This window comes from Apaloderma vittatum, unplaced genomic scaffold (assembly GCF_000703405.1).
Source record: "Apaloderma vittatum isolate BGI_N311 unplaced genomic scaffold, ASM70340v1 scaffold36363, whole genome shotgun sequence".
NCBI classification, from domain to species: domain Eukaryota; kingdom Metazoa; phylum Chordata; class Aves; order Trogoniformes; family Trogonidae; genus Apaloderma; species Apaloderma vittatum.
The window spans coordinates 1,888-26,917 of NW_009710496.1; the positions used below are offsets into that span (position 1 = coordinate 1,888).

Genomic DNA, 25,030 nt, shown 5'->3' on the forward strand with positions numbered 1-25,030 from the left:
TAATATTTGCTGTATGTTGTTCTTTATCATCACAGGGTAATTGGCTCCTTTTTCGCATAATTATGTTTTATTCTATGTACATTTGCTTTTTAGATTAAATTATCTCCTAAAGCTTTCAATTAGCCTGTGAAACAGCAAAGATAAGAACTACTTTCAACTTCACAAATAAAGAGTCTATGTTAATTTTTTAGATACTTCTTTTAAGGAAGGACTGTAGAAATGATTACCTAATTTTTATTTTTTTTGCTTTCCTAGTTGCTTTTCTTGGGTGTCTGTCACAGACTGTTCGAAACAGTAAAATATGTTTTCTTACCTTGAAATTATTTACAGTTATCACATTATGTTTCTTTTTAGAATGCAAAATACTCTGTACTGTATATTTTTAGACTATGTATGATTTTTTTAATTAGGTTGTTCATGTTTTTTTCCTAGATATTTGCAAATCAATAGGAGACAATTGTTATCTTTGGAATCTATATTTAAGCTTTTTTTTGTCTTCATCTCACTTCTCTATTATACTGTATTATTTTTGTGCTTTATCCGATATGAATAACAGCATAACTGGTCTTATTATCATTCCTCAAAGGCTTACTGTTGGAAATTTTCTGAAAAGTTCCCAGTGCTAACCACAAAAACCTGTTGTCAATCTGTATTGCCCTCTATCTTTTTTCTGGTGCAGGCCTTGAAAACTTATTAAATTTTGACTGGTACAAGGTGTTTTTCTGTAATTTTTGTGTCACATGTGGAGTCATTGAGTATTTCAGAGTGGGAGAAGATAAGGCTATTCTTGCTACTTGCTTCAAGAAGGAGTGAAAAACTCTGGATACTTTCATGCTTCCTCAGCTAGGTGCTTCCACAGCATGCAGGGAGATTCTTTACTTTAAAGCAGAATCATGACATACAGAAAAATTTGTAGAAATGTTCCTTGACGGGCTCTGTTAGATGTTTTGAAAACCTTCTAATGTTTTTTAGAGGTCAACTGATTGACTGAGTCCACAACCCCCACTGTTGTTTCATCTTTCCCACCATCCAGTGTGCTCGGTGGTGGGAAGAATAGACAAGTTAGTAATTTTAGTCATGTTAGATGGTAGAGGATACCTTTCCACCTCCTGCTGTCTGAAGAATGCTGTTCTGGTAGTGCTAGCATTTTACCGTAGTATAAAAACAACTTGGAGAAAACATAGCTTAAATGACGTGCTTGGTTTTGATCCTATTGTTTCTTCTCATGGCAGTGTGTACCTACTTGCAATACTGTTAGAAATGGCTTTAAGTGTACCTGTGAAGATACTACTTGTACAAAGAATGGGCTCAGCATCCTTGTAGCTGAGTTCTGGGTTTTGTGCTCTGCATTGGCCTCTAGCTTGAGACTGCAATAATTTCATGCATTTTTAAAGTACTTAGGTATTTCAAGTTCATTCTTTGTGTTCCAGGTTTTCACTTTGAGAGTGCTGACAGTCTAAAAAGAACCCAGATGCAATTTTGAAAGCCTTTCAATTTTATATCAGTCTGGATTGTTAGAAGTCATTAGGACGTTCTGGATTAGCTAACTTCAGTATTTCTCTAGGAGGAAGATGCAGAAGTGGAAGGCATGCAATATAAGACACTAAGAACATTTCATCATGGAATCCGAGTTGATGCCATAGCATGGAGTCCAGAAAATAGACTTGATGCTTTACCTCCCCTTATAAGGTACTTATAGTCAATTAGTACAATGAATACTTGTCTCTCATTTGTTTTTCCTTATTCCTTAATATTGGACTAAGTTTAAAGCTTCTGGGTGAAATTTAACTCTTTGGAAATCACTGACAGAGTCTCTGAACACTTCAGCAGAACAACATTTTGATTCTTAGTCATTCTTTTTTTTAATTTTTTTGTTCCACTTCCTGTGCCCCTTGACCCTCCCTCCAGTGAACTAGCAATAAGTATTTTTTTTCTTACTCATTATTTTAATGGACCTAAAATGTAGTTAGTTCAGCTTTTGTACATCTGTGAAGAAGGAATTTTTCTAAGAATTTTACTAAGGATGAGATTTTTGGTAATGGCCTGCTGTATAAAGCTATTTGTAATGGTCTGCATAGTGTGGGCTGTGTTTAGGAGTGGGTCAGATGCTACTTGTGAGACTTGTTGAGGTGTAAATCTAGACAGATAGTTAACTATTAAATCTGCACTGAAGAATTAAAATGTTCTCAGTAACTTGTAAAGCCTCTTCAGAATTATGATGGTTGCTTACTGCTCCATTTTTGTAAAGTCCTTTGTTTAAAATATGTTAGAAATTGTTTTGTGAATTTATGGTTTGGTATTTTAAAACATTGATAATGAGGGTACTTTTTTCTGCCCTACCACTTAAGTTCTTTCAGGGGAAGTTTCTATGTCAGTTATGAGAGAGATTTCAGGTAGTCGATAGTTGATTCAGATTTAGCTTTGTAAAATGTTTTGTGCTTCTTTCCATGAAAAAGTATTCTTGGCACTCGATACACACTATTTTATAGAGAAGTTCTGATTATAACTCTGATTGTTGCCAAAGGAGGAAAGTTAAGATAGAAGCTTTGGGTTTTATTCAAAAACTGACTTTTCCTTTGCATGTCACTTTGCCGATTTAAGCTGAAGGGAAACATAAAAAAACAACTATTGCAGTGTTAATTTACTTAAGTACTTCTCTTTGTCTTTTGAGTTTAGGTTTTGTACCGCAGCTTCTGATAGGAAGTTAAGGCTATTTACTTCAGACCTCCAGGATAAGAATGAATTTAAGGTAAGGAGAGCTAAGCTGATTTAAAAAAAATTTATGTAGTCTTTGCTGAAGTCTTTAACTTTCCATCTGTACCATTTTGCATAATGTACTGTGTGAATAGAGCACTGAATTGTGACAGATTCTCTATTGGTCATGTCTAGGGAAAATCATTTCTGTCTTTAAAATGGGAATAACTGTTGTTATCAGCTACATAATCTTTTGATTTGAAAGTATTTGTGTCACAGTTTAACCAAATTGAAGAAAAGCAAGTGAAGGCTTATGGATTATCTAAAGTACCTTCATAAACAGAATGTTCTACAGGTGAATTTCAAGTACCAGGTTCCCTTATCTAGAGGCATATAAAGTTTTGTTGTATTGGTTATTGGACTCCTCTATAAGAAAAGCAAATTGAGTAATTTCTCTTCGATGGTGAGTTGGCAGTTGCAATTCAACTCTTTCAAACAGTAGAAAATTCAAAGAAAATACTGAATTTGTACCTAACTGCAGAGACTAAACATGCCCATGTCTATGTCACTTGTTTATTTATAAGATAGAAACAAAGGAAATGTCTACTCAAATACTCAAATTGCACTTCCGCTTCTTTCAGTGTAGAGATGGTAGTGTTCTTAAACCATGATATAAAAGAAGCCAGGCCTAAATACTGTCTTCATTTCATAAGCTGAAGATGTGGCATCTGGAGATTTCTTTTGTTTGCAAGAGGTGGCAACTCCTGTGTCACTTGAATATGTACATATTCTTCAAAATTCTGCCTTTGAATCAATCTTTTAGTTCCAAGTACTAGTGTCAGTAAGGTGTTTATGCTAACCAGTTTGAATTTGTTTTATTGAGGTCTCAGCCAAGAATAAGCAAGGCTAATTAATACTAAAAAATCTGGGAGGAGGTTCCATCTTTTTTTAGTGCTTTGGAATACGATAATACCTGTTTTGGTGAGAGTTGTGTATTGAGTATAAAGGAGAAAATAATAGAATTTTCATTTGTGGTTTGATAATTTGTATTAGTAAGACAATGATATTTGTCATACAGAAACTAAATGAATTGCAGGTGTCGCTTGTGTAGCCATACTGATAATGGAAAGAATAAAGGCATGGCATAAGAAATAAACATCAATGTTAAAAAAAACAGAACATCTTTTCTTTAAAGAAAATACTTTTTTTTGTAACTTCATACATGCACATACTCTAAATTTTCTATCATGTTTGGTCATCTTATGTCACCCAGGCAGTGGAATAACTGACATGATTACAATCAACTTGGCTGGCACTTCTACCAAAATATGTCCAAAAGTTCTTTTGTGTTGTTTTCTTGTGATTTGATGTCTGTCATTCCTTTTAAAATTATCTATTTATATAGTATCTGCCAGTTCTATGATACTGCAGGCAACAGGCTTTAATGTTAAGTTGTGAATTTAATCTTAACTTTTTAGCAGACTGTAGAATTATTAGTTACATATGTCAGTTGCAATTTGAGAAATTTGTAAGCACACAGAAGAATGAGAATGCGTAGATGATGGATCGTTAATAAGTGGAAATTATGAAACTTATGGGTCAACCTGGTACTACAGGCTCTGTTCAGCTGAATTCGGCATCTAAATTCTAATTTTTATTTTGGATTAACAAGGGATCTGATGGACTGTCTGCTAAAATCAGTGAGAATTCTCTTGACTTCAGCAGACACTGATTAAAGCTATGGATGAATGGGGTTTTTTCCACATGTTTAATAATAAATGTGGAAGCTGGTTTGTTTTTCTTTTTTGGTGGGGGTGGAGGATAATTAATGATCAATAATTTTATGTGTTTGAGGTTTTTTTCCCAAAATTGAATGTGACAGCTGTGGTAGTTCATAACTTTCATACCTCTTCCTGTCCCTACATTATCTGATCCTTAGCAAAAGGTACTCTTCTATACCTTCCAGAGCAGGCTTCATATCTACACCAGCTTTCAAACTCTCCACATTGATGCGGGATACAGCCCACACCTAATGAAAGGAATTACCAGTGGGATCTGCCATTTTACTCATTAGGAGCTAACTGCTTCCAGACAAATAATCAGTGCTATAACTTCACACAAACACAACCTTTGATAATTCATGGTCTTAAACTTCTAAGATACAAGTTCAAATAAGCAAGTTTATTCAAATGAAGAATTCTAGTAAGCTGTTTATTACTGAATTAGAATGAGATTACAAACAACACACTTTTAAAATAGCAATATTTTTTAATATACCTAATGAGATTATTTTTTTCTAGCTTATTATCAATGCATAATCTGTATTGCAAAGGGGGCAGCTCCCCTTAGCACAGTGAGTGCTGTTTTTTCAGTATAGAATTTCTGTGATGGGTTATTGTTTTCCCAGTTCTGACAAGATTTCTTTTCTGGTATCTGACCAACACAAATGACACTTTAAAACATGCACTTCTAATTTAGGAGGATTTATTATACAGTAGCTTTGACTGGATGCCTAGAAATAAATTTGAAATGCCACATTTACATTTCCATTAAGATAGCAATTATTTTTAATACAAAAAAATTGGTTGGAGAACTGATTCATCGACCCTTAGGATTTCTTTCTACACAAAACACTCTGACTTGCTGTTTTGAACTTCTACTGCAAAAGCGTGTTCATTGCATAACATCAAAATATTCTTTCATGACAGTTAGTATAGAGACCACAGAGCATTGATACAACAGGTGTTGGACATGAGAATGTTGTATTTAGGTTCAACAGCCACAACTGCAAGTACTAGAAGTATAGAAGTTATTTTGCCCAGAAGGAAAAAGCAATTATACTATGTTAATTATTCGACCCCAGTTGATATGAATAAGCTCCTCTGGTGTCTAATGTAGACAAAAGGATCTTAAAACTTGATTTTTGTCAGCTGGAGATATCATGGATGCTTCTTAGTTTTTGACACTACAGAAAGACAAAAGATCATTTGGTACTTAGGCAATACAAATGAGAAGTATTGGCTTTAGTCTAAGAGTAAAGCCATTAGTTTTGTTAATGCCAGCTCCATCTCTGGAATTAACAGTCTAAGAACTTCAGTGAAGATGTACAGGGACTAAGGAAGAAGTAAAAATCCATATTGATACAGGGTCAGGCTTGCTCTAATGTTAAGTATTTTTAGCTGTTTTCTGATTATTTTTATTTTTACCTAGTAGTGAGGAACACATTAATGAAAATGAAAAATGTGGACTAGTGTGTTTATATTGAAATGTTGTCTTTGAGACAATCTTCTGTGCTTTTTTGACCAAAAGTGTTGAAAATACTTTCTCCACATAATCCTCTTAATTTCTTGTACTTGGATGATCATTATAGTATACACTTCTTGTCAAGAAAAAATAACGACTGATTTTCAAAATCTCAGATGTTCACAAATGGCCAGTGAGCTACGCGGAGCTTGCTTTCAATGCAGTTTGATACAGTCATTTCTTAGTAACAGTCAACTGATGCCTCAGAAAAGCTATTAAACCTGAGGTTGAACTCACAATGAACACGTGGAAGACTTTGATCCGTCGTACGGTGCACACTTTACGCATGGGATTTGCAGGAGAGGTACAAAATGTGCAAATAAACCTGCAGGAAGTATGTGATTACAGTCAAATGTAATCTCTGAACATTTTGTCTTTTATAGTAAACAATTAGTATGTGTTGCTTCTGGAGGGATAGACGGAGTAATCTTACTCTGTTTTCCCCGTGGAAAAACTGTCTTGATGTAATTATCAACAAGGAACTTGAAGCATACCAAGTTTTCCATTACTTTGTCAACACAACTAGTCCAAAATTTATGGGTTGGATCAAGCCCAGAACAACAAACAAAAGGTAAAATATGACTGATGGATCTTCGTGAAATCTTTTTCTTCTTTTGAGGTTTTCATTTGGAAATGAGTTGTGGCTTTCTTCCCCTGCTTCAAATTTTGTTTAATAAAAACCATATTTCATCATAACTGTGGAAGTAAATTGAGGCAGGATATTTGAATTCAGATGCTGAAAATTTTCAAAAGACTTGGCATTTCTATCTAAGTAGTTTAGCATCATCTTAGGATATATTAGTTCTAGTATAATCCACTAGGTTTTAATAAAATTATGAGCTATTGGAAAAAATTAAGTTGGCTGCTGAAAATGTTTCTGTATTGAATTGATGAGGCATTCATAAAATTTTCAGAGAGGGGGATTTAGTTATTGTGCATGCTTGAGAGATTTATTTTTTTTATTAGTTCTGCATTTGTTCCTCAGAATAGCTCTACTTAGAGAACAGATAGTGTGTTTTCCTTTCAGAAAACTGGAACTGGTTGTTTTCATTTGACCTTGTTCTCTCCAATCTCTCCATGTCATGCTATTATCAAGAGGATATTTCTGTCTCCTTTTTTATGATGCCTTGCTGGGCAAAACAAGAGCAGCTATGCCTTGAGACTTAATCAGAGAGGCTGAAGAGGATGGAACAGCAACAGATACAACACATGACATTTGCCTGACTTCAAATTTCAAGTGAGGCTTCTGTCGAAAAGACTATAGATGTAGTTAGTGAAAGAAAATACATGTAAAACCTCAGACAGAGCAAGCTGAAATCTTAAGTAGCTACAAACCCTCTAATGAGACCAGAGATGATTTATTCATACCTAGCCCCTCATATGAATGTATGTGAATGTACGTTAAACTTTGTCTGGACCCTAAATGAGATGAGATTTGCATAGTTGATTAGTGCTAAATGTGTGTTAGTTCTGTAGCTTAGATTTTGGGGGATACTGTAAACCTCAAAAGATTACTGATGTCTGTAGATAAGTACAAAACACCTCAAAGAATTGAGGGGGGAAAAAAAAACTTTATTGATATTATGGCCAAGATAGCTGAAAAGCCTTCAAAATACTTTAAAAATGCCTAATTTTTAGTTTTTACTAAAACTGGGGTTCTGCTTTTATTCAGAAGAGCTATGCTGCTAAGATATTTTTTGTTACAGATAAATTATTCTCAGTACTTTGAAATACAAATGTCATGATTAATAAGCTTCCAGTGAGAAAAATTACACAGTAACAAGGTTCCCTTTGAAATTATTTCATGCTTTCTGGTACAGCTGTAAATGTTTGCTTTTGAGTGACAGTTCAGACATACATTCACAACACGAGTGCTCATGTCCTGTTTGAGAATGGATGTTCTATTAATTGTTCTATTTATTCACAGTAAAGAGGGTGCACTATAGCCCATTTTCTTTCTTCTTCAGTGTAACAGCACATAAAGCAGAGAGCACAAAGCACTGTGTGTGTTCTTCTCAAAGGCCTAGTAAAAAGTTGTGCTTAATTGCTTAGGTGTGTGGCTTGCTTGGTTTTGCTTGTAATGTTGTTCCTCGTTTTTGGTCTTTGTAAACACTTCAGTGTTCACTGTGTTCTCTTTCGTCTTCTTGTGCTTAGAATTTTTTCACCGTTTTCTGAAGGTAGCCTTTTGGTCTGCCAACTTTAGTGGACATATCCTCTTAGGCAATTTGTATGGACAAGAGGCTGGTTTATTGCTCCTTCATGAAAAAACTCTCTTGCAGGAACCCTCCTGCTGGCAGAAACCCTTAGTATAAGTGACTATTCAGATAAGAGTTACTTACCTGTAATCAGAGTTCTTTTAAGATATGTAGATCATCCACTTCCTGCTCATTCTCTTCCCTTCTGAGATTTATTATCTTCTACCTTCCAACTTCTGTGGTTGAAAGGCAAATAAAAAGTTATGGCATGATGCAGGCAAAAGCATCAAGCTGACTTCTGTGGTAACTACAAGAAGTAGTGGCGAGTCTTTTTACCTACAGTATGAATCTACACATGAATTAGGTATTTTAAAGAACTCTAGTTATTGAAATTCACCTTCCGTGTAAAATGATGGCTTTATCTTAATACTCAGACATCTTTCCTTTAGTGTGTCTGTTAAATACATTGCGGATGGATGAAACAGCTCTAAGGTAATTTTTTTTTCCTGGTTGACAGACATTTGATGGCCACTCAGATTACATTAATGATCTGGTGTTTTCTCCCAAAGATGGTCAAGAAGTTGCAAGTGTCAGTGATGATCACACCTGCAGGTATGCATTTTCTTCAAAACATTATTGAAATAGTAATGGTTTGCTTTTTCTGTGTGTGTATGCTTTAGATGCTTGCTTAGATGATTCTATGATTAAATAAACAAGCATGCATTTATTTATTTTTAGTAGGCCTTCATAGCCCACTAACAAGACAACAACACGGCTAGCCTTGTTAACTAGGTTGTGGACTGCCCTTTTTTTGTGACTTGTGGGTTGGTTTATTTCAAAGCAACATTTCGAACTAACAAGATACAATATGAAGAGAACTGTTGTGTCTTGGAATTACATACACTATAATTTCCCCTGCTGGGACAGGAATAGAAGGCATGAGAATAGGAGAGAAAAGACATGCATAGCTCAGCACTGAACTGTACAGACCTTCTCTATCCATTCTGTCATCAGATGAGTCAAGTTTTAAAATCGGTATACGTGTGTGAACTTGTCTGCTTACCCAAATTTATTAGCCTTTCTAGGAGGTGGGATTACGTAGCATAAGGACACCACCATACTAACAGTGGTACTGGCAGCTCATAATACCACACCATGTATTTAATTAGCTGTAATAAGAAGCAAAAAGGAAACATGACTAAAGACATTGAAAAACTCTGGTTAAACTTTTGCAGGACAGGAGTTTTTCCTTGTCAAAAGGTCCTCCATCCTCCTCTCCTAGTAGTGCATGTGAATCTATAAAGTTGCTACTCTTATCCCTCCAAAGCCGCTCACAGTTGGAGAGATCAGGAGGGCAGTTCTGCAGGCTTTGCAAGTCATTGCAGTAGCAGCATAAGACTTGAGAATGCATCATCTTTAACTTTGTGTCTAATAGCTGTGATAGTTCAAAACTTGTCTCCATTAAGGAACTGGGTTTTTTTCTCTTATTATATGAATTCTATGTCTCTTCTTTGAAGTTACCACCATATCAATTGCTGTATAAATGACCAGATAATGCCCAGGGGAAAAAAAAAGTCATTTTTTCACTTAAGCCATCTTCTGTGTGCTAAGAGAGAAGGGAATAGCTCTTAGAATGATTCCTCTCTATGGCATTTTGTAAAAATGGTATATCATCAACTGGCATAAATCACAGTTTAGTGGGTTTAGCAGCTTTACTTGAGCTACTCTGTCCTACATAAATACAAAATATGAAAGGCCTGTGACTTAACACCCCTAGGGAACTTAGAAATACTGCTTTGACTAGTAGGCAGATTTTCCATAGCCACCTTGTCCATATTCCCAACAAAATCATTAGGAATGAATAGTACAGATGTGTGAGTTATTAGTAGCTTGTTCTGATTTACTTCCTATCCTTGATTTCTTCGTTAAATCTAAACTAATATTAGGCTTATTCAGCAAGGAGCTGTTTGAATTTGTGGCCATTCTTTGTTTATTTTATTAAATGCTTAATGTTAATAGGATGAAAGAGAACTGTTTTAAAACCAGTAGTTTAATTGATGCTAAATTAAAAGGAAATAAAAATTTTAAAACTACTGTATAGTATCAAGATTTCAACTTAGTAACTCTGAAAGACATTTTATGCAGGAAACCATGAAGACTTTGGTTAAAAGCCATGGGAAATAAGTAGGATTTTTTTTGGCTACTTGAGTTCTTATTTTTTCCATTCATGCATGTGGAGCATGAAGACTTTTTTATTGAATTTAAAGGTTACGCTTTCAAAACTAATGGAAAATGCATTCCTTGGGACTTACCAAAATCATTCCTTACTTACTATGTAATTTGCTTCAGGAGTAATGTAAGAAGTGGAATAATTCTTATGTCCGTACTGATTTTCTATCCTGAAATTGTTTTTGGGATCTATCATCTGTTAATACCTTTGGAATAAAGTTCTACAACTATTAGTGCAAGAACATGAAGTTTTGAGTGTTTGGGTACTGTTCTCTTAAGAGTTCCGCTTTTAAGTCTTAATACAACATCTTAGTACATAACAGAATATATACAGACATGTGTAGGTCTTCCCTGATTTTCACCCAGTAGCAAGTTTAGCAGAGATCTCTAAGGAACTCAAATTTTCAATTTTCATACACTAAATCTTGCCACTAGCTGCTGCAGCAGTGACGTCTCAGAGCTGGATTCGATTCTTTTGGTTGGAAAACAGACAATATAAGTCAGATACTTATATTGAATGTTCTTACCTTTAATTTGCTGCTACATCATTCAGGAATTCTTGTTGTTTCTTTCACACAGTCTTTGTTGGTCTCGCAACACAAGATTTTTCCCGGCTGTCAAGTAGAACTGAATTGAAAATGCTCTTTCATAAAAATAATTGCAGTAGCCATCTGTGTTGTGTAGCTGTGAATAAAAGTGTTATGTGCATTCTTAGACAAGTGGTGTTGGCATGTAAATATGCTGTACACTGTAATAATATCATGTTTCAGGCACTGAGAATCTCAAAACTAATATAACCTTAAAAAGAATTGCTTTTCTGAAAGAAGACACCTTTGGAAGACTTAAACCCCACCATGCTGCAGTTACTCACAACTGTATTTATATGAAAGATCAAAATTCCTGTAGCCCAAAATTACATTTGCAGAGTTGACTGAAAGATTCAAATCCTAAGTCCTAAATATTGTATATTACTTCATTTTGTCCCAAGGATGGCTATGTTCCAAGATAAATGAAGCTGTTCATAAGCATATAGTTAATTTATTTTTTTGGCAGAGTACTGTATTTTTTAAATTTTGTTGTATTTCACTTTTCTCTACACATTTCATGTTTGCTTTACTCTTTCTTAAAAAGTAGAAAAAGACAATAAAATTTCCAAGTTTGATTGCAGAATTCTAAAGAAAATGGTAAAAGACTGGAAGAAGAACTAGCAAGAATGCTGTCGTGTTAAACAAACCTTTGACTCGGCTTTACTTATAAGTCATATGTGTTAACATATCGAATACAATTGAAGAAAAAATAAAGTAACTCATGTATACACAAAAAACAAAATTTAGGATATTTATATACTTCTGCTGAAAGCCAAATTTGGTCATGGCAGAAAAATAAATTACCTCTTATATTTAGGCTAATTGTTTTCCTTTAAATCTAATTGTTTTTTCTTCATCACCTGCCTTTCATATATCAGTTTGAAAATTCTATGCAATATTTACATGTGCCTAAAGTAATTTGCATATCAGTTTCTTGGTATCATAAGACCATGCTTAATGAATAAAGAAAAAATTGTTTATGATAGCTTTAAGGAATACTTCATTTAATTCCTTAATGCAATTAAGGGTATATAATGCTTTATAATTTTAAGTCGTGTGGCTCTTACTTCATTAAATGAGAACTGTGCGTGCAACTCCCTGTGCACCACTTTAAAAAAAAAGACAAGCAAAACTAAAAAAATACTTATTGCTGCCTTTTTCGTTATGATTTGGAAACACGGTATAGGAGGCTGCAGGGATTCAGATGTACAAATCTTTTCGTACTGATACCTCTGCAAAAAAAGAACACAGGAAATGTTTGGAAAACAGCACAAGGTTAATGAACACCCCTCCAGTGTTGGTAGCTTTCAAAACTGATGTTTCTTGGATCACTTAATGCAAAATACAATCCTGGTAAAACCCACTACTCTCCTATAAATAATAATTAACTTCTGACTGTTAAAAGGTTAATTCAGTGTGATTTGTAACCATCTCATACTCCATCTTCATATTAAACTGAAAGTTTACTGGCCAGGTCAGGCCCTTAGCAGTGGCAGCATGGCACTTTCTTATGGTCATCAAGTGCTGGTGTGGCTTGTATTTTAAAAAGCTGAAATGGACTCACTCATCCCTTTCTTCTTTTCTTTTTTTAATTATTCCCTAAACTACATCATCATCATCTCTTTTTGTGCATGTAATAGAAAAGTATGTACAGTTGGCTTATCTTCCACTTTATCTGTGAATGTACTTGCTCTTTGATTCCCTTTGGAGTTCTGTTCCATTACTTATGCTATGGCTCATGTTGCTTCGGGAGAAGGACTTTGTGAATTTGTTTATCAGTCACTCTCAAGTTCAGCGTTTTGTGTTGCACATACCACAAATGCCAGTCCATCAGGTTAGTTTTGCTTCCTTAGCAAACTGGAAACTATCACTGGAAACTATATTAACTAGAGTCTCAAAATTTCTCGTCGTGTTTCATGTGGATTTAGGGGGGTTTAATCTGTAGTGTATTTGTTTACATGCTACTCATGTCTTTAGTCATTCTGTGTAGGTCTTTAGACAATATGAAGGAAAGCCAATGGTAGCTTGTTTTGTTGTTTGGGTTTTTTTTATCTTGTGTTCTTCAGTGTGTTGTCAACACTTGTTGCACTTGAGTCTTACCTTGTTAATTCAGTAAATATTTCATTCTTTGGCTATATTGAAAACTTGCCATTCCATTATTCCTGCCTCCAAAATGGTATTTTATTTGTATCTTCCAACTCCTAGGGCACTCAACAATGGATTTTTGCCAAAATATTTAGAAAAGGTATCTTATTTCATGTTGCTCTATCTCCATCTGTTTGTGTAATATAATTCCCCAGTCTCTCTTCATAGAAGAAATGTCATACCAAAATATTTATCCTTTCCGAGGTATGCAGATTACAGTTATCAAGCTAGTTATGCATTATAATTGATGAAAATAAATAAGTGTCCTGGATTATTTTTAAGAGTCTAGTCTTCAACTTTGAATGCTTTTGTATGCCTCTCTATGTCTCCCAAGGGTAGTCTAACACAATTTCTATTACATTTTACAGCCATGATGCAGATATTAACCAACAACTTCCATTGTACTTAATAATCACTATGAAAGTACCAACTAGTCTCCTTTAACAGAACCCAGTCAGCTTAAAAAATAGAAACCATTGCATTAGATTTGTTTAGCAGTTACCTTGTATTTTAGAAAGTCATTTGCAGAAGTGCACTTGAATTTCTCAGTGACAGTTGTACCACAGAAGTATTTAATTTTATATCTGTGTTGGAAGCAATAAGCTGATAACTTTTCCCTTGAAATGATAAAACTGGTGCTTCGCATTTTTGCCAAAGTACTGCTTAGTCTCTGGTTTTGCTTTAGATAACTCTAAGGGTATTTCAGTAGTAGTGTGTATTTCTTGGACTTATTTCTGAGTGCGCATGTTCTGAAAGGCATATAAGCAAAGAACTGTCAGTTGAGATGCTTGAGAGAGTACATGCACAGTTTCCCTGCCTCTCCCGCTTCTACTGACCTTGCAGGGAATAATCAGATTTACGTCCCACAGTTACCAGTGAAAAGTAGATCAATGCTTGCATATCCAGGTAGATATTACAAGAAGCTAGAGGTAACATGGATTTTAATGACAAAGTCTGAAAGATTCTAATTACTGATTTTTTAATAACATTGACGTTTCCTTTGACTGCCAAAATAACGTGATGAGCATGGGTCAGCTTTCTGGAAGAGTATGCATTTACTCTACGAAAAGCCCTTTATTTCATGGATCAAAAATAAGTGAAGGAAATACTTTACAAGCCTAAATTTAGGAACCTGCATGTTAGGTCAGGAGATAGTTCTAGTTGGCTGTGCCTTGTGGACTAGTGCTAGGCAGCAGAGGTGAATTTGCCCTTCCTCCTCAGGCAACCACTTTTGTGGCTTCTTTCACAGGGTGCTGAACAGGGAGTTCTGCTACCTATTTCTGCTAAAGATTCAACAGCGGTGAACTCTAAAGTTGGGCAGTGCACTACCTGACTTATAAAAGCATAAAATCTTTGTTTTGTCAGCAAAATACAATAAATTACTAGAAATTATCTCAAATATTGCACCTTTCTTTTATGAAGTTAGAGGTTTTTTATAGTTCAACTTCAGCCTTCCATTCTTTCATGTCCTGCCTAGTATTCTCTGCAGATCTTTGATAGGAAGTTGGAAGAAGACCTGAGACAAGACCAGTGTTGTATTCTCCACTGTGTTAACTTCTCTGTACTTCTGTTTTCCTTTTCTGAGATCTTCCTCTCCTCGCTCCTTGTGCTCAAACAGGAACAACTTTGATCTTCACTCTTGTTGCGTGATCTCTGTAACGGGAATCTCTCCCTTCTCCATAGTTGTCTAGGCTTTACAGGGGTGGTGGGATTATCCTCACGCATGGAATATGTCTGATGGAGATGTAAAGAAACATCAGCAAGAGGTATTCAAGTTAGGTATTATTTAAATAAAAACAACAAAAACATGTTGGGCATTTTTAAGAGTAAGTCAGACAGTAATCCGTGAGTAATGCTTCAAGTACAGTTGATTGTGCTTTGTGGTTGGATCTGGTATCAGATGGCAATGTTTGTTCTGCCCCCTACTCCGCTCACTAAAATTGCTGAAAATCTTATGTTGAAAGAATTCTCTTTTTTACTTCCATCTTCTGCGCATTTGAGAAATGCTTGAAGTTTATAATAGCCTTTGTTCCTTTTACTGTTGCAAATGATGATTTTTATTCAGTTAGGATTTGGTTTTGCTCTCTAGTTTAGAATTATTCAGAAAGTATATAAATATAATATAAAATAAGGATAATCTCCACTGCCACAAGACAGGTTTTCAGATGTTCTAATGAATACTTTGCCAACTTTTAGTAAAGTCCATTGTGTGATAAAATTACTGTACATATGCAGCATGTCATTATCCATACTCATACATACAACACACCGTATAGTTATCTCGATTTAATTTGAGTATCTTTAGGCTTTGAGATAACTACAGTTGTCATTTGTTTGTTTAATCCTATAGGACATGAGTGACAAGAGAAACAATACTAATATCTCAAGAATTTTCTTAAACTGCATTTGCAACTATGTATTCTGTGTCAGTTCAAATTTTGTGCACACTGCAGCATAAAATTTTTCAGATCCTAGTTACTTAAACAATAATTAATTTACTGAGCAGGGTCATGTTATTTTTTAAGCTTTACAGTATTCAAACTTTGGCCCTTATTTCAACTGTGGTTCTTCAGACTTTTCTCCTTTAAATTTATTGTGGAAGCTTTTTTAAATAAATAAATTTAAAAAAAAAAAAAACAAACACAAGCCCAATAACAATTCTATACCTCAAAGTTTGGTGGGGGAATAGGAAAAGTAAGAGGGTGACACGTTGCAGAGTTACAAAAAAATAAAGCAAAAAGCAGACACTAGTTTGCTTTGGTATAAAATCATGGTAGTATTAGTAAAGTTTCAAGGTCTTTGAATGGGAGACAAAATGCGCAGGCTTTTTTGGCTTGATTTACATGATAGGAATGTGGACAAAACGAGGGGTTTTTTAGCATCTGTAGCTGATTTGGTTATGATTACTGAGTAATTGAGTAACTGAAATTCAGTTTGGCTAAATTTTTGCTCTTTGAACAGTTTTTACTTGGGTTACTCACAAAGAAATACATATGCATTCAATTAACCCTTTTCAGTAATTGTAAACTTCCATACCGGCATGAACTTAATGCATTCAGAGAAGGATCTATTTTGATACGTGTTGCCTGACTTTTTTGATTGTTTGGGTTTTTTTTAAAACTAGATGATACCATCTTTGATACCAATAAAGAAAGGAGATATAAGGGGCATGGTTTTTTTCTTTTTTCCTCTCCTATACTGTTTGTTACTAACAATCTTACTGTTCTTACAAAGTAAGAGATACAAGTTTGGCATTTTATACGTAACGAAGTTAGGGAGGTAGAAAGCATAAATTTCTGTGTCAACACCTAATAACCTCACTCACTTCAGGGAAGGAAACATGATGGCATGTTCCTTTGGCCAAAATGATTCACCGTCTTCTGTTATATCATAATTTTCTCCCTGCACAGTAAATACACATGGAAAGTGTTGATTTGACTTGGATAAATCTACAAGGCAAAATTTTTGGCAGTAGAAGAAAGTATTGTATGTTTCTAAATTACCTAATCAAGTAGATATTTCATTTTTTAAACAGTTGTCAGGTTTTTGTTTTGACTTTTTTTAATAAGGACACTGATTCTTCAAGATTAGAGACCCTGTGTTTTCTGCAGGGAGAACAAATATTTGATCTGTTGTGGTTTGGCATAAGAAAACAACATTGTTCATTAAATATATTTACTTTATTCCCATATATTTTGTCTAGACTTATGATGTATTATTTAAGAGTTTTTTGAAATCTCCTAAGTATAAGGCTCTAAGCACCCTAGTGAGATATAAACTGAAAAAGTCTGGAGGAAGTCAGCAAAAATCCTCTAGAATAAACAATAATAGTATGTAGCCACTCATCTAACTCAAAAGACTGAGCAATACAGTACTTTAAAAATTAGCTGCTGCTAAGGTTTTGCATGTCAGGGAGGAAGGATAGATGTGTATGTTTTGGTGTGCAAATGCATATAAATAGCTGCATATAAATGCAGCCTTGTGTTTCAAACTGCGGTTCACAACTGTGACGTCTTTATCCTACAACCGAGTTACTGGTTTTGCAGGAAAAGAGGCAGTTTACTGGCTGTGAGGTAAAATGGTCTCAGTTTTGGTTTTGTTGCATTTTATAAACCAAGTAGCTTCATGCCTCATTAGCACTCAAATCAAATGCATCCAAAGAAAACTCACTCGTTGCCTAACCTAGATTTGGTGTTTCAGCATACACTTGCCATTCAATCCATATTGACCAAATATTGTTGATTTTGTATTTTTTTTAGCTGCTTGAAAGCACTGTAGGTCCTTCTAAACAAAAAGATTAAATTGGCATGTGTGATTTATTTGTTGAAAGTTTGTCAAGACCCTTTGTAGGCTCGTGACCTCTGCTGTAGAGCCTTTTGTTTGCCTTAGCTTCATTTTTAGTTTCTTTTATTTCCATTACTCAATCTTGTCTTACAAGGAAAAAATGGAAGTTCACATAGCAGACTAGCAAAATACTTCAGTGCATGGCCTTTACACAGTAGTGGGGATGATTTAAGTTGCTTAGTTCTTCACTCTGGGTTGCTCCTATCACCTGGACCCACACTGGCCTTCCTGCTTTGTATTGCCTCACTGGTATTTATGGTATAGTACAAAGGCTCTAGTGTTGACTTATGAATGAAGTGGAAATGTGTCACCTAGAATTCATGTCTACACAACTCAACTTGTCAAATTACGTGGATGTCGCCCTTCTCAACAGAAGCTCTGCCTAGTTCAACATTATTAAAACACATCATCTTCAGCATCGACCACTTTTACTGACTTCCTGAAGTGATAAAGCATGCACATTGTTTCATTTGGTCACTTCCTTTGAGAATGTATTGAGGCACTGAAAATTAATGTATTTGCAATCAAGTGGCTATAAATAGTTTAATACTAGTTTGGGGTTTTTTTCTCTTTAGGGTCTGGGATTTGGAAGGAAATGAGAAGGCCCATTTTGTTCTACGTTCTCCTGGAATGAGTGTTTGCTGGCATCCTGAGGAGGCTTTTAAGGTTGTGTTTTCCGGCTCTTTACCCTCGCCACCTTTAAAATAGTAAGAGGGTAGACTTGTCTAAACTATGAGTCTTTGATGCTCTAGTAAGGTTGAAGGTCGAGGAGCTAATGTATATTGTAACTGGATATTGGTTGGATCTGCTTATGTGAAGTCACTGTAAACAAATTCTCATTTGCAGTTTCATCATTTTACCTTCAGTCTCTCACTCCTCCCATCAGGAATATTCCTTCTTGATTACATACATTGTTGGTGGTGACTGTTCTGCTGGTTGCATATTAACTTACAGTTACCAGTGAACAGGTGTTTTCAGTCATGATAATATAGTTTCACCAGTAACACAGACTCTTTCAAAACTTGGCAATGCTTTGTAAAGTATCTGTTTGAAGTTAGCCAAGGATGTTTTTTCTTGTTGTTCTTGCTTGGAATATATGAAATATTTGCTGAAAACTAATAACAAATCAGTAAACTGTGATTTTTGTATTTATCTGTCTGTAATAGTTGGAAGGTTTAATCAGTTGATATATACCAAAATATTCAGCTTCATTAATGATTTAGTCCTTGCAATACTGGATTTGTTATTCCCATTGTGCCAGTCAGTAAGTGCCTTAAGTAGCTACAAATAATTGTTCAGATTACCACAGAAATGGCACGCTTAAACCAGAGAAAAGCAGTCAAGTGAGGTATCAAAATATTTACACAGCAATAGGGAAGAAGGATCCCTATTCTCATCACGCTTTCCATCAACATCAATATCTGGTCCTTACTAAAAAAACGAGGAAAACTGTTGCTTCAGGTAGTATCACAACTGAATATGTTTGCTACTGTTTGCTACCTGGCAACTTTGTAAGCACAATGCCCAGAAATACTGCATTACACCAGTCTTACATGTTAGCTCGTCTTTTCTTTGACTGTTATCAAAGAGTAGGCAAAGAACTGATTTTTGTGAAGAAAAAAGCCTTTAAAAAGCTGGTAAAACTTGACAGACGTGATGGTTTCTGAAGAGCCTATTGCAGGTCAAAATGCTTACTGCACCATGTCCTTTAGTTTGCAGAGGAGAGTGTTTCGGTGACAGGTTTCTTTTTCCAGACAAACTTGGATGATACTGAAGTACTGTTTTGAATGCTTCTTTGCCTTTCTTAATTATTGTTCGTGACTGCTGGAGAACCATCATGTCCTCATAGAGAAAATATGTTTCATCATTTAATCAGGAAGTTCTTTCTATAATACATAATAAACAACTGCTTGAATATATTACTGTAATAGAAAAAGGTTAAGTATAAATCTGTTGCAAACTGTTATAGGGTGAAGTAAGAAATGTTACATAAAGTCGGTAAGCATGAACCCAGATTCTACCATTACACTAATACTGTTGTTTCCTTGTACAGCACTATGTCTATCAGTCAGTTCTTTGTACTCAGAACAGTAACTTTAATTTTAAAACAACAGCTTTTTGCTTTACAGTTCCAAAAGTCTAGTACATTTGTGGTTAAGAACTGGTGCTTCTAAGCACCAGAATTGTATACATAGATATCTGAAGATACATGTAGATAAAATACCATAATCATTATGTATAACAGTGTGACAGTAGTCTAGATTAAAGTGCTTTTTATTTATTAGTGGAAGAGTGTTAGGGTAATGTTTTCTGATACACAGTCAAAAATTGTACCTATTTTAATATTATTAATATTTGCTTGAAAGTATGCTGGGTTTGCTATAGGGTAGAAAAGATGTTAAGATTCATTACCTGCTAAGTTTACAACGTTCTATTAATTTCTCCTGCAGCTGATGGTGGCGGAGAAGAATGGAACAATACGATTCTATGATCTAATTACGCAGCAGGCCATTCTCTCCCTAGAGTGTGACCAAACGCCACTGATGTCAGCAGACTGGTGTTTAAAAAATACTCTTAAAATTGGAGCAGTTGCTGGAAGTGATTGGCTAATCTGGGATATCACTCGCTCCAGGTATTTTTATTTATGAGATAAGTTTCTTTATTCTTTTCTCAAGCAGTACATGAAGAGATGTGTCTACTTTGCTAATACAGCACTTAAATGCACTAGGTATTATATCATCTATTCAGTGAACAAATGAACATTCATTCATCAGGAATTATGAAATTAATACAGATCATTCCCTGGTATTCTGTGTTTCATATTTGTCTATTAATATTTACTTATTTATTTTTATCTGTTAAAAATAACATTGTCTTTCTGTCCATTTGAGACAGCATCTTGCTACTGTTTACCTCTCACTAAGTTTTATGTGTTTGTTAAAATTTCATTCTAAGTCATAAATGGATAGTTATTGAACCATAATAAACTGGATAACTACTTCAGTTTTTGTACTTCTCACTGAGAAGAAAGCTGCAGGACTGCTCCAGTTTTCCCTCAGCTTCTTCACAGAGAGTAGAGAATGTGTTCCCTTCACAGTTCCAATGATATGTGCTTTTGGTGCTTACAGTATGGGCTGTAGTTGTTTGCAGAGCTGGTTTTTACCCTCAATGTCTGTTTTAGTTATCCACAGGATAAGAGACCTGTCCACGTTGATCGAGCCAGATTATTCAGGTATGAGTATTGTCTCTGTTATGTGACTTTTTTCTGTATAAATTATGTGTATGCAAGCAGTTGTGAGTTTAGGGACCTGGTTGTGCCTCACTAAATAGTTTTTAGGGGAACTTGGTCTGTAAACTTTGTGAAATTTGTGAATGACCTACATTAGTATATATGTGTTACCTGCCCATGATTTTTTGTGTTTTACAACAATATGCATACGGGGCTGCAAGTGGTGAATCATTTACAACCCATTTCTCTGAATTTATCTCTCTGGTGTTAGTGGACTCTATGACAGCTTCACACAGTTAACCACAAGGGTGAGAACTCCCCTTTGTGATCACTTCCCATAGTCTGACAGGGATATTGGAAAAGTATGTTAATTTTATTCATAGGTGGTCCCAAGTGAATGAAAACCTCTTTGCAACCACTGGATATCCAGGAAAGACAACTACTCAGCTGCTTGTTCATCATTTAGGACATCCCCAGGTAAATTTTTGAGTTCAGCTTTTGATTGGAATTGCATCTGTTCTCTTCAATGAAATCAGGCTGATAAATATTTAAAAGCTGCAATTAAAAACTAGCCCAAACCACCCAGAAATGCTGGCTGGTCTGCCTGTTTTATTTTGGCTTGTGTCATCCATGCTAAGGAAAAAAAAAATCACACCACACTTAACGTGCTATTCTTAAAAGCTGCGTATATGTTTTATTTTGCTTTGCCTTACCAGTGCTAAGGAGAAGACAACCATATTTAACCTGTTATTTAACAAATTTTTCAGTATTCCTATTTGTAGAAACTAAAAACAGTTGTATATTTTACAGATTTGAACTAATTATATTTTAAATCATTAATGAATGCAAAGCATAGGAAGTATTTTGTTTTTTCTGGCAGTAGTATACATTTGTAACGCTTACAGTAGAAATATAATCTCCAAGCATACTAGTTGTGAATATGCTTAGTTAACAGGAAGTAATTTAATTTAAAAAGGTTTCTAGGTTTGAAAGTGTACCTTTAAATAATAACAATGTTAATAATAATGAAAATAGTTGAAACAATTTGATGTCATGGAGTATTTTGTTGTATCTTACTTAAACGTAGTAAGTAGCTACTGGAACTAAATAGCAGATCATCAGATTTTTCCCTTGGACTTCTGTTGTATTTTAACTGTATTTGTTAAGGAATACGAAGTCTATGGTGTTTACTTGTCTATACAACTTGGTATATGTGGTATAAAAATCATTTATGCGTTAATGCTGTATCGATTTCGCTTTTTTTTTTTATTTTATTTTCCCAGCCCATTCTTACTGGCACTGCAGCTGTAGGATCTGGATTGACATGGCACAGAACTCTTCCGCTATGTGCAGTTGGAGGAGATCATAAAATTTTCTTCTGGGTAACTGAAATGTAAAATAGGCATTTGCCTTCAATATGAAGCTCTACAGTGTAATGTCTCTTTTCTAGTAAAACAAAGGAATTTGTTCTTTACTGGTATTTATTCACTTAGAGAATATAAGAAAGGATCAAGTAAAATACAGAACGAGTTTGATTTTTAGCTTGCAAATGGAAGAGCTTTTGTAAAATCGGTTAACCTACATCTGATATTTGGTTACTTCCCTTAAAATAAAATGTACATTTTTTTAATGTGGTTTTTGGTCTCAAATTATTTTTTAAGTACTATTTTCAAGCAATTTTGTATCCAGCAATCTCAGTCTGGCAATCTTGTTCAGTTAACACAGCTCAAATACTTTGAAATTGTCCAGGGTGCCTACAGAAAGAACACCTGTCTCTGTAGTAACTTTCCCAACCATCACTATCTTATAAGAAAGGAATGCAATAATCTACTGTCATAAAATGTTGTCTGGAAGTGTACTGCTGAATAAACTAGTTACCACTAACAGTGAAGAAGCTAATGGTACAATCAGAATGATAATTTTAAGAAGTATTATTTCTCTTCAGATGGCAGAGGGATTTACTTCAAAAAGGCAAAACAGCATTGGCTTTTTTTTCTATTTACAACCTTTTACTTCCAGCCTTTTACAGGAAAACTAAAGACATTCTTCTTCTAGAAGTATATTTTTCTTGTCCCTTCCATACAAGAATGAGAAATGAAGTAAGAGAGGAAAGAGTAGAAGACAGAGACAGCTTCTGTCTTCAGTATCCTTTCTGAATGCTTTTGCAACTGAAGTGATGTCAAGATGTAAGTAGCTAGTGCAGCAGCTCCTTTACAGCATCATAGCCATTCTTATAAGCAGTAGTTAAATTTAAAAATTCTCTTTTGTTTGTCTCTATATGTGCTGGACACATATAACCAATTCAAGACAGCAGAAAGAGACATTGCAGTTACCTTTTTAAAAGACCATATTTTATTTCTCGTTGTTTCTTACCCTTGAGAAATTTTGCTTTCCAGCTGCCACCAAAATTCAACTGCAAGATTAATACAGAGTTCCTCATAGCTTTCAGTCTTGACTGGTGTGTGCTTAAACTGTGAAATAAGTAGACTGGAGGATGTTTCAAGGTGCAGCGCTATGTTTATCTTGTATCCATAGTTTGACCAGAGAGTGCAGGCTTAACGGGAGATTTAATTGGCTTGTAGACACAGCTAGAAATCCTTGAAGGTCTGAGAGGAAGGGTTGGACTGGGGCACTGCTATCCCTCTGCATATGTAGTGAAACTAAAACATTCTGTCCGCTCTCAGAGCACTGAGCTGAGCAGAACATCGTTACCTGGTACCCATATGGACAAAGGCAATTTGTGTTAGATATGTGCAGGTGCATTTTGTCTTGGATTACTTTTATATAGAACTGCTGGAAGCCCAAGGGGGCAGAGGGCAAAAATTATTTTGTTCTGTAGTTAATTCAGAAACCAGGATACTTGTTTCTAATACTCTGTATTGAAGGACTACTTAAACCTATTTACCAAGGATTGGAATGACCGTGCCAAGTTCAAGGCTCTTCATATTAATTTTTTCCAGTATAAAAATGGGCATTTAGGAAAAAAAAAAGGCAGCTAATGTTTTTAGCATGTTTCCTATGTTCTTCCATACAGCAAAAAATAATTAGGTAATCCTCTGATGTTGCTTTAGCACAGCACTTGGAAAATTAAAACTTAAAAGAACTATTTTCAGAGAACTGCAAACCATTTCTCATTTAATTTCCATTTTCTTTTTTTTTTTTAAATGAATCTACATAACACCTGACATTTGTATTTCTCAGTCTATTTAGCTGTCAAGGGTTGATAATTCTCTGAACTATCTGTTTGCTAAAGTTGGATATATTCTGACGTAGATTATTGAGATAGTTTTGGTTTTGGTTTTTTGTGGGTTTGTTTTTTTTTTTTCAATTCAGTCGAGGGAAATATCATCGAGGCAGTATCAGTTTCATATAGCAAGCTTTGCCAGAATATTCTTTGCAAGCGTGGATTTAGGAGACTCCATGGGAAATCAAAAAAATGTTAATCCACACTCTGACCTTTTCAGCTGTTCATTGGACCACCTTAGTAAAAACAATGGTTGCCCCTATGGAGGATCAAGTGACACCATGTCTGGAAATTTTTTGGATCAGCTTTTTGTTTCTGTTTAACTTGCCTCTCAGTTGTATAGCTATTTGAGTTCTGTGCTGATTCTAACAGAATATCTTGGGATCTGCAACAGTATACGAGCATACAAAATGCATACAACCATTGTACCTTACAGTAGCACTTGCCAGTTTTTTTCAGCTGGTGCAGTTTTGTTTTGTGATTGACTAAAGGCTTCGATTTTGTGCAGTATAAAAATATATGCAGCGGATCAGTTTTGCTTCAAAACCTGTGCTGTTGGCTTTACTTTTTAGTTTACCCTAATCACAAGACAAAAAATGTTTTACTAATGATGAAGACACAGATTTGATCAGTTTTGTGTACATGCAGCTTTTGCACTCTGACTTATCCTCAGCATTTCCAGGGTTAACAACTTGAAAACACAAATGTTGCACTGAGCGGCATTTCAATAACTCTTAAATAGTCTTTAATCTTTCCTTTGCTGAAAGGTGGAGCTACGTTACTGTGTCTTCAAATGCCTGCACATATATGTACACGTTCATAGAGTATAAATTGCCAGCAGTTATGTACTGCACAGTATTTATTCCTTAATTTGACATTTATCGTTCGGTATGGGTGGTGGTACAAAATACATTTTCAAATTGTACATGCTGTAAATCTGTATGTTATCATTCCATTATTTTTTTATAAATCCTCCCAGTGGCAGAATTTATAGTCATTACTCATTAATCGTTATAGTCATTAATAGTTCAACAAACCAGTTCATTTAAAACCTTTTTTA

General features: G+C 35.0%; 1 protein-coding gene across 1 annotated transcript in view; it reads left to right on the top strand.

The window, feature by feature from the left end:
• Nucleotides 1–22,356, top strand: part of NUP37 (nucleoporin 37kDa) — a 23,167-nt gene extending 811 nt beyond the window's left edge. The window contains exons 2-9 of the mRNA XM_009867307.1: nucleotides 1,565–1,689; nucleotides 2,677–2,749; nucleotides 8,710–8,804; nucleotides 18,073–18,163; nucleotides 19,948–20,129; nucleotides 20,679–20,729; nucleotides 21,110–21,203; nucleotides 22,010–22,356. Coding sequence (XP_009865609.1) covers nucleotides 1,565–1,689; nucleotides 2,677–2,749; nucleotides 8,710–8,804; nucleotides 18,073–18,163; nucleotides 19,948–20,129; nucleotides 20,679–20,729; nucleotides 21,110–21,203; nucleotides 22,010–22,123 — 825 coding nt within the window. The 3' untranslated portion in view covers nucleotides 22,124–22,356. The remainder of the gene's footprint in view (nucleotides 1–1,564; nucleotides 1,690–2,676; nucleotides 2,750–8,709; nucleotides 8,805–18,072; nucleotides 18,164–19,947; nucleotides 20,130–20,678; nucleotides 20,730–21,109; nucleotides 21,204–22,009) is intronic.
• The last annotated feature ends 2,674 nt before the right edge of the window (nucleotides 22,357–25,030 follow it).